The sequence below is a fragment of the Cephus cinctus genome, unplaced genomic scaffold, assembly GCF_000341935.2.
Source record: "Cephus cinctus unplaced genomic scaffold, Ccin1 Ccin1_scaffold0452, whole genome shotgun sequence".
Classification (NCBI taxonomy): Eukaryota; Metazoa; Arthropoda; class Insecta; order Hymenoptera; family Cephidae; genus Cephus; species Cephus cinctus.
Window position 1 is genome coordinate 41,211 of NW_014333130.1, and position 8,480 is coordinate 49,690.

At 36.5% G+C, this 8,480-nt stretch overlaps 2 protein-coding genes across 4 annotated transcripts; one reads left to right on the forward strand and one right to left on the reverse strand.

Moving 5' to 3' along the window:
• The first annotated feature begins 904 nt into the window (after positions 1 to 904).
• LOC107267719 (rho guanine nucleotide exchange factor 7) lies at positions 905 to 6,892 on the forward strand. 3 transcript variants are annotated; one of them, XM_015739740.2, is made up of 13 exons: positions 905 to 1,238; positions 1,587 to 1,659; positions 1,739 to 1,865; positions 2,434 to 2,611; positions 2,703 to 2,918; positions 2,980 to 3,178; positions 3,268 to 3,495; positions 3,573 to 3,651; positions 3,711 to 3,829; positions 5,581 to 5,755; positions 5,835 to 5,924; positions 6,313 to 6,403; positions 6,610 to 6,892. In XM_015739740.2, exons 2-13 carry the CDS (start codon positions 1,591 to 1,593, stop codon positions 6,770 to 6,772), a joined length of 1,734 nt encoding a protein of 577 aa, XP_015595226.1. In that variant the 5' UTR covers positions 905 to 1,238; positions 1,587 to 1,590; the 3' UTR covers positions 6,773 to 6,892. The 3 variants fall into 3 exon arrangements, with proteins under 3 accessions (XP_015595226.1, XP_015595225.1, XP_015595227.1); XM_015739739.2 differs by having other exon boundaries at positions 911 to 1,258; XM_015739741.2 differs by lacking the exon at positions 6,313 to 6,403 and having other exon boundaries at positions 917 to 1,258; positions 6,610 to 6,825.
• A 59-nt stretch (positions 6,893 to 6,951) lies between these two features.
• LOC107267721 (mediator of RNA polymerase II transcription subunit 11) lies at positions 6,952 to 8,141 on the reverse strand. Its single transcript, XM_015739742.2, has 3 exons — positions 7,726 to 8,141; positions 7,488 to 7,628; positions 6,952 to 7,397 (listed from the first exon to the last, which is right to left on the reverse strand). The coding sequence occupies exons 1-3, from the start codon at positions 7,799 to 7,801 to the stop codon at positions 7,192 to 7,194; spliced, it is 423 nt and encodes a 140-aa protein (XP_015595228.1). The 5' UTR covers positions 7,802 to 8,141; the 3' UTR covers positions 6,952 to 7,191.
• Positions 8,142 to 8,480: the final 339 nt, after the last annotated feature.

Genomic DNA, 8,480 nt, shown 5'->3' on the forward strand with positions numbered 1-8,480 from the left:
ACAAAATATGATCTAGTAATCGCAATATTCCATGTTTGGAGTTTTTTTCGTTTAATTTTCGTGCTACGCCACACAGGTTTGCACCTATTATGTATACATATATTTTGATATGAAGATATTATTACATATTTTTATATTAAATATGTGTATATTTAATTTATAAATAATATTATTTAAAAATATAAGTATGTATAAGTGCAAGCTCGTGATTGTACATTGAGCATTAAATTTGATCTACTGCTTCGTGATTTTTTTGCTACAATGTATCGTCTGCTTTCGTAAAACATGTATAAGCATGATTTTCGTTAGTAGTTCGCAAAGCGTGTAACACAAGTGTGCTGTTATTTCTTTTGCTTAAATTGGATTGTGTGTGATCGATTGCAATGGTGATACGGTTCGTAGATTTGTTCAAACTAGGTGAGAAACCTTCTATTGAGGTAATCACCTTTGCACAAAGATACGGACTCATAGCTCGGACTTTCAAGTGTCCAGTGTGCGATAAGGACATGATTCTATGCAATGCTGAATTTCTTTCGGAAAAATATCGTTGGCAATGTCGTAGTTGCAAAACAACGAGATCAGTGAGAACTGGTTCGTTTTTTGGCAAATCGAAATTATCAATGATCGAAATTTTACAATTGACATATTTTTGGATTCATAAGTATACCCAGATTCAGGCTCAGTGGGAATTTCAATGTTCGCCGCACACGACGGTCGACTGGTACTATTTCTGTCTGTTATGGTTAATTTTTCTTCTAATAGGCGGCGTGACTATTCCATGCGATTCACATTATATCCGGCAGATGGCGTTACCTCAAAAAACTTAAGTCACTAGCAGCCAACTTCAGTTCGGAGTCGTATACTGCAGTTTTACCCGGACGAGAAAGCGAGTTATCAAATTATGAAAATCAAAGAATGGGACGCGTTACAAAAGTTGTGAAATATTTGTTAATAAGAAAACATTTTTGACTATCATGCAAACCACTATATCCTCTATCAGCTCCAATATAATATTTATTCATACTTTCTACTTTATCAACTGATGGTCGTTATTGCTTAAAGTCGATAAAACAATTTGTAATACAGTTTCAATTAATAGGCGTAGTTCTAGAGGGTGTACGAAAATTTCCTTGTAACCTCAAATTGCATGTACAAAAGACGTTGTTGAATTCGATAAAAAAAAGTCTCCTGTCAAAAGCAAAGGAAAATGTGATGTTCCTGTCGTTTGTTCATATATGGTACGTCTAGCTTGCATAAAGTATGTATGATACGCTTGTACAATTTAACTACAGTGTCTCATAATTATCGGATTACATAGCCATTCAGAATAAACATAATATCCTTACAGTTTCCTTTTTAGCGATTACGACAAACTAATGCGACGGAATTTATATGTGCATCTTTATGTTTTAATACGCAATATCTGATAATGGATTGTAGCATCATTCCTCTTTTCATGACATTACTTGTTTTTAACATGTCAGATATATTCCTTTTCATTCAAACATTTTCCTGGCCTTGATAATGTACGAAGAGATATTCAAGGTTTACTAATTTCAAGGATATTTTTCTGTTCTTAAATATAGAATCATGTCTAAGCCAGATGCACCTAAATTAGTATCAGCCCTCTTTTCCTTCAAAGGAAAGAACAATGACGAGGTATGTTTCACTTATTAGAGACTGAATATTATTATGATACTTTACATTAAAATGATTATATGAGTGAATTATTTTGCAGTTACGTTTTAAGAAGGGGGATATTATAACAATAACTCAAACTGATGATGGTGGTTGGTGGGAAGGCACTTTACAAGACAAAACTGGTTGGTTTCCCTCCAACTATGTCAAGGAGTACCGAATTCCAGGTATATTTTTAGCTCCATAGACCTTGCAAGACATTCTTTTTGTACAAAATGTTTCCTAGAAGATGCTATATAATGATCAACGTGTAGTATACCTATAGGCAATGTCATGTACTGTTGTGCATTGCGGTTGCACTATTTCAGGGGCACGTGAATCAAGAGCTTATAATAACTTACACATTATATAGCATAATATGCAAAGTCATTCATTACTCTTACAGCTTTAACTTGTTGTTATTTATTGTGGAAAAGGGACATGAGTGTTCTTTCGTAATGAAGAAATTAAATTTATACAAAATTTCAATGTATATTTAGTAATATTAATATACCTAACAATATTTCTCAATGTCTATTAATATCATCCAAAAATTTGGAAAGATCAATGAGAAGCATACTTATCTTTACAATTATGGATATGCGTGTGTGGTACAAATATGGACACATGTGAACATCTGTCATCCCCTTGGCGTTAAAAATACCATCTGCTTGTAAAAATAGCCAAATTATTGTAGATGGTGGTCCAGAGTATCTCCAAAATTAAATCTCTTTTATGTGGTGGTACTCTTTCTAGATTCGGGAGGATCCTCCGTAAAATCATCACCAGAGAAGGTATTGCAAGAATCTCTAGTACAGCAAAAATTGAATCACGACATAGTGCTGAAGGACATAATCGACTCGGAGAGAGCGAACGTGGCTGAATTACAAGGACTAATAAATAATTTCCTTAACCCGCTGGAATTAGCGAACATGTCCGTAATAATTTAAAGGATTAATGAATGACATTATTGAATAAGAAAATAAAACTGTCAATGTAAAACTGTAAAACTGTCAATTTTACAGTTTAAAGAAAGAAGAATACAAGCAACTTATTGGCAATATCCATGAAGTTGCTGAAGCTCATCAGCGCCTCTTGGCAAATCTAGAAGCTGCGTTCCTACAAGGAACTGATGCGAGAGTAGGAAATCTGTTTCTTAGTCTTGCACCAAGACTTAAATCTATTCACACAACTTACTGTAACGGTCATCCTCAAGCAGTCTGCATTCTTGATAAATACAGGTATATCTTCCTGTAGATTTTTCTTATTTTATAAGAAATTTATGTGATTTTTTTTTGACAGAGACGAATTGAATGAATTCATGGAACATGGAGGAGCTGTCTCTCCAGGTATTCTCGTCTTAACAACTGGACTGAGTAAACCCTTTAGACGACTAGATAAGTACTCATCAATGTTACAAGAACTGGAAAGGCACACGGAGAAAAATCATCCGGACAGAGGGGATACACAGCGCAGTATTAGTGTATACAGAGAGATAGCAGTAAGTAGGAAATATTTTTCTTTCTATATTCTGAGTAATAATATCATATAAAATAATATAATTATAACTATATTTTTTTACCCTCATAGGACAATTGTGCCTACATACGTAAACAAAGGGAATTAGCACTTCAAGTATTAACAGGCGGTATAAAAGGCTGGGAAGGAGAGGAGCTAAGTACCCTTGGTGACATACTTCATGTCGGTCCAGTCACTCTGGCTATGGGATTGGATAGAAGAGACAGATACTTCGTCCTCTTTTCCACCACATTACTCGTCCTCAGTACAAGCCAGCGGATGAGTTCATTCATATACGAAGTATTTCTACAACCTCTATCATTATTGCCTTATAGAATTAATCCTCTATTAATTTACTTTCGGTACATAATTACCAGGGAAAGCTTCCACTGACTGGAATAAATGTAACACCTTTGGAGGATATCGAGGAGACGAAATATGCATTCGAGATATCAGGTAAGATTGACGTACTAAATTAAATAACTGATTCTTCTATCGAAACTTATCATCTCCAGGACCTATGATAGAAAGTATAGTGGTACTATGCACCAGCAGGGAGGAACTCCATCATTGGATCGATCTATTAAGCCAGGAGCAAAATACCGGTCTCTTAAGATCTCCCACAATACCTCACGTGAGTTGCACTCATCCACCATTTACACGACTCTCACGATACTTTGCAAAGCTCGTAAGAAGAAAGGTTATACTTCCTGAACTGCTGAAGCAGCTTCTTTACTTCCAATACATTTTTAAGCCTGACCTAAGTGACGTTAAAATGAGAAAATGTACTGTCACTTACATGATATATCCTACAACTAGTAACGATTACCGATCCGATTCTGATATAATAGAGATTTTACCATTTAATGAAAAACCGCGACCTCGGCGTAAATCTACAGTAAAACTCGATGTTAGGTATGAACTAAGCAACGAAGATCATCCTAAAACATACGTGAAGAATATACGGAAACCCTTAGCGAGTTCCTCGCTATTCGCTACTGTTGAGTATGAAGATTTTCGTGTAGATTCGAGATTTGAAACTAGTAAAAGTTCACCATGTGTTCTACAACGTGATAGAAATTTAAAAATTACTGAATACGCAATACAACTTCGTTCTGTTTCACATACTGTCGGCCCGGTTAGCTTAAACAATGATTCTAATAATCCACTAAACTATGGAGAAATAAGTACCAGGGCCGATAATCTGGAAGATTCAGTGAAAAATTGGAGGTCTATTCAAGAATGTAGAAAAGAAATAGAGCTTCCCAGAATGGAGATGCTGAATTGCGTCCGTTCCTCTACAAGTGATAATGACGACGATGATACTGTGATAAATCATCCTAATCTTCCTCCTGCAAACACAAGCATACATTCCTGGGATTCTGGAATGGCAGAGAGTTCTAATTTAAATTCGTCAGATTTAAATTCCTGCTACAAGTGTTATCGACACAGTCAAAAGTACATGGATGCTGTACGGACCTCGCACAGTGAGAGCGAGAATGACGAAAATAAATTCGAGTACCAATGTATTTGTACTTCTCCGTTCGGCTCGACTCCAAGGGAAAGTAGAGGTTCCTTTGAGTCATCTAAAAGCATTAGTAAGAATGTCAGAAGTGGCCCTTCGACTTCCAAGGAGTGTTGCCACTCGAGGGTAAACAGGAAGGAGGTGGCGGAGGACAAGCTGGATAAGGAGAAAGAGAAGGAAGAAGAAGACGAGGAGAAAGAAGAGTATAACGTTAGTGAATTGAGTGGAGACAATGAAACTATTACAGCCGTTTCTAAGCTGGTTATAGGGGATTCTAATCGTAAACATTTGACTGATCCTATACCGTACGCGCATCAAAAAAACATTAAGAAAGTGAGCAGGCGTGATGTCCATCCTAGACAATGCGTGGAGGAACAAAGATCTAATCAAGTTTATACCTCTGGATTGTACGCGCACTGGTGGCTCAAGAAAAAAATTCCAATATCCGGAAACGCTGAACGAGGCAAGCTTCCATAGCATGGCTGTTCAATCTCACAATCGGATTGACGATAACCACCGGCTGGTTTTTCTTTTTCTTATTTAATTGTTTTAATGCTGTACTAATTATTACCATGAATCTTCTTAAGCTTTATATTTCACAGCCATGTTGTGCGAAGTATGCTTTTTGTTTTGACTATTTTTTTTAGTTATTTTATACTAACAGCATTAGTGTTCCATTTCTTTAATTTATATACGGAGTGAATGAATCAATTTACATTGTACCCAATCGGATATTATTCACTATTTTCTCGTAGATGATCTCCTATTATTGGAATTGGAATTTTATAGTATGCAAGGGTATTATTATAAAATATATAACGAGTGTGTTTAATTAAATATTTGTATTCTTTTTCTAACAGATGGCGAATCATCACAACGTGAAAAATCAGCAACTGCCAGTGGAACATTGTTCGTCTCCAGGGATTAAAATACCTTGGAGTCTGGCCTCCTTACGACCGGCTCCTCCTTTGTATTCGCTCAAATCCTTTAGCAAAACAGATTCTACGGATGCCTGTCGTACAACACGAATATGCAGTAAGATTCATAATAATATTTGTAATGAAAAATTGTAACGATTCTCTATATTTTGTAATATATTTTTTTGTGATTCCAGACGAACGTCTGTTCGAGGAAGATGCACTCATATTAAAAGTAATAGAAGGTTATTGTCTAACTGTCAATGCCAGGTTTACTGTACATTCTGGTAAGTTGGAGAATCGCCTAAAATCGTTATGTTGCAGTTGTAATGGAGAAACGCACGAGTTCGCAAATCATAAATTTTAACGACACATATATACAGTCATGTTGATTTCTCTTCCATTAAGCTCATTGTCGCTAACACTTGAACATATAAAATAGAATCATTTTATCATCAAGAATTAATAACTGTGTTGACTTCAGAATTAGCTGCTGTGCCGTAAACCCGAAGTATATTATTCAAGATAATATTCAGAAAGAAACAACTCTTTGAATGAATAAATGTCAATAATTTGTACCGATTGAAGCGATACGGATAATCTTGTACAAGTCACGAACTCATAATCGTGAAATTATAAAGCCGTGAAATAGTAACGAGCGAATATCAATTTCAGCTATGTTGGATTGCGAGCCACTTCATAAAGCACGCGATAGAGTATCCTTAATGCATAGTAGAATTGGAAATTGGGACTCGTGCGAAGACAGGTACGTACATATTAACCAGCACCTTTTCCTTGACCCGGTAAACGGTCCCTTGGTCACACCAATTCTCGTGATAGTCTCTACCAGTTTCTACTTAAATCATCTGTATTTGGCTTTATACGTCGTCGTTATGTCCCGCGTGAAAGCTAATTCTGAAGTCATTTAATGACTACGTCTCGCTCTTAATTGTTTCATTGCTTCCTATGCAGGAGCCTGTCGGAGACTATTAAGACCTTGACGAGTCAGGTAACGGATCTGCAGTCACAAATGTCACAACTGACCAAGCAGTTGGACGAAGAGAGACGATCTCGACTATCGCTAGCTGCAACTGTGAAACGCAGCATTGCCGCTATGGATGGTTCTGTGCCTTAAATTAAAAGCAAAAGTGTACAATTATTTTGTCAATAGAGTGCTTTTAATGCTAATTCAATGCCCTGTGGTTGTTGTCCAGAATTTTCGGCGTATGGCGAAATTCAAAATCCATTGAAATGATTCCGGGTTTACTTTAACACCTTTCCCATCAAGGACACTATTTAAATATTATAGATTGGTAATGTTTTCAGTATTTATCAAGACATGATTATTAGAAATATACAAATCTTCGGGAAGCGAGTCACATTTACTGGACAATATTTAATTAGTATATATGTATGTGCTGCAATACCAGCCACTATCTTTTAAAATAGATTCCTTGGCCCTGAATCATGAGTGAGTCAAGATTAAACATCAGAACCACTGTTGCTCTCAAAGTTTATGAATGTTCAATTTTTCTCACAAAAAACACATGAAAATTAGGAATTTGTATTTGATTGTGATGTCTGCATGGAATTTGATGCAGGAACCTGCTGTTGTGAAGATCTGATTCCTGTTCGGCCATGTAGGTGTTTATTTTTTATACGTTCCAATTCGTTTACTCGACTCCGAGCATGCTCTAATCTGTGCCAGGCCATTTGTAAAACTTTTTGACTAGCATAACCAGAACCTTCATGTGGTTGACCTATCAAAGGAAAAGTTAATGATAAGCATCTACTTGTATCTATGAACGGCTCAGTATTGAATCTAAATACATTGAATTTTATTATATTACCTGTTGATACTTGCGTCAAATAATTTATTTGCTCGCTTAATTTTGATTCTACGTGTCCCAGAGTTTTCAAGAATTGATGAGTTTGTGTCTCAGCTTGCTTAAGACTGGATTTTTCTTTGCTCAGTTCCATAAAGGCTTGTCCTATAAAATCAGGTTTTTGGCATTAGACTGAAATATGCTATAACCATTACAATTCATAATATTATAGCTATAAACAAATGAATTATTAATTACTCACCTGCACTTTGTAAACATACTATAATATCTTTTTCAATTGTTTCCAAAATCTGGATTCTTTCCATAGGAGGAGTCATTTTAGATGGATATATTGTTGATTATACGAATTAAGTAACCTTTAAAAAAGTTATTTAATTTTGCGCCTTTTTGTCTACGCTCTTTCAGCACTTATTTAATAACTATATCTAACGTCTCATTATTGCACCGTTAACGGCAAACTTGTCGCATTCTGGTATGCTCCATCAGGAATCAGTCTGACCATCGAGGAACTAGTTGAAAAAAATTCCTTAGCCAACTTTGCGTGACGTCCTGATCGTTGCCACTATCGTTTTTCGCGGCAGATTCGACTGCGTGAACCTGGCGAGATGGGTTCGTTAGCCACCAAAGCTCTGATGGGCACTTCAACCAGAGATGAGTAGGGAGATTGCCAATGAGCCTGTTTTTGGTGAAGGCAATTTTTCTCTGGTTTCGGCGCGCCACCTTAGCGGAGGGCCCTCGAAGCAGTTCCACGTTTTTGATTGGTCGTATATATATAGTAATACTACGCGTGATAATCTGGAGCTGTGTTTTGGCGCGTCGACGCGCCACCTGAACGAGACTCTCGAACTAGTTCCACGTTTTTGATTGGTCGAATGAATTCGTGTGTTCCTCGAGATCCACGATTTTAAACTGGGTGAACACTCAATCGGGAGACTTGTATCCACCTTTTTTTTTACAGGATATTACATAAACCGTAGTAATAAGGTAGTCAATACC

Coding starts and splice junctions, on each gene's coding strand:
- LOC107267719 (XM_015739739.2), top strand. CDS start 1,236: ATGGTACGTCTAGCTTGCATAAA. Junction 1,660..1,738: donor AAGGAAAGAACAATGACGAG/GTATGTTTCACT, acceptor ATTATTTTGCAG/TTACGTTTTAAGAAGGGGGA. Junction 1,866..2,433: donor CAAGGAGTACCGAATTCCAG/GTATATTTTTAG, acceptor TACTCTTTCTAG/ATTCGGGAGGATCCTCCGTA.
- LOC107267721 (XM_015739742.2), bottom strand. CDS start 7,801: ATGACTCCTCCTATGGAAAGAATCCAGATTTTGGAAACAATTGAAAAA. Junction 7,629..7,725: donor AGTATGTTTACAAAGTGCAG/GTGAGTAATTAA, acceptor CTGATTTTATAG/GACAAGCCTTTATGGAACTG. Junction 7,398..7,487: donor TTTGACGCAAGTATCAACAG/GTAATATAATAA, acceptor TTCCTTTGATAG/GTCAACCACATGAAGGTTCT.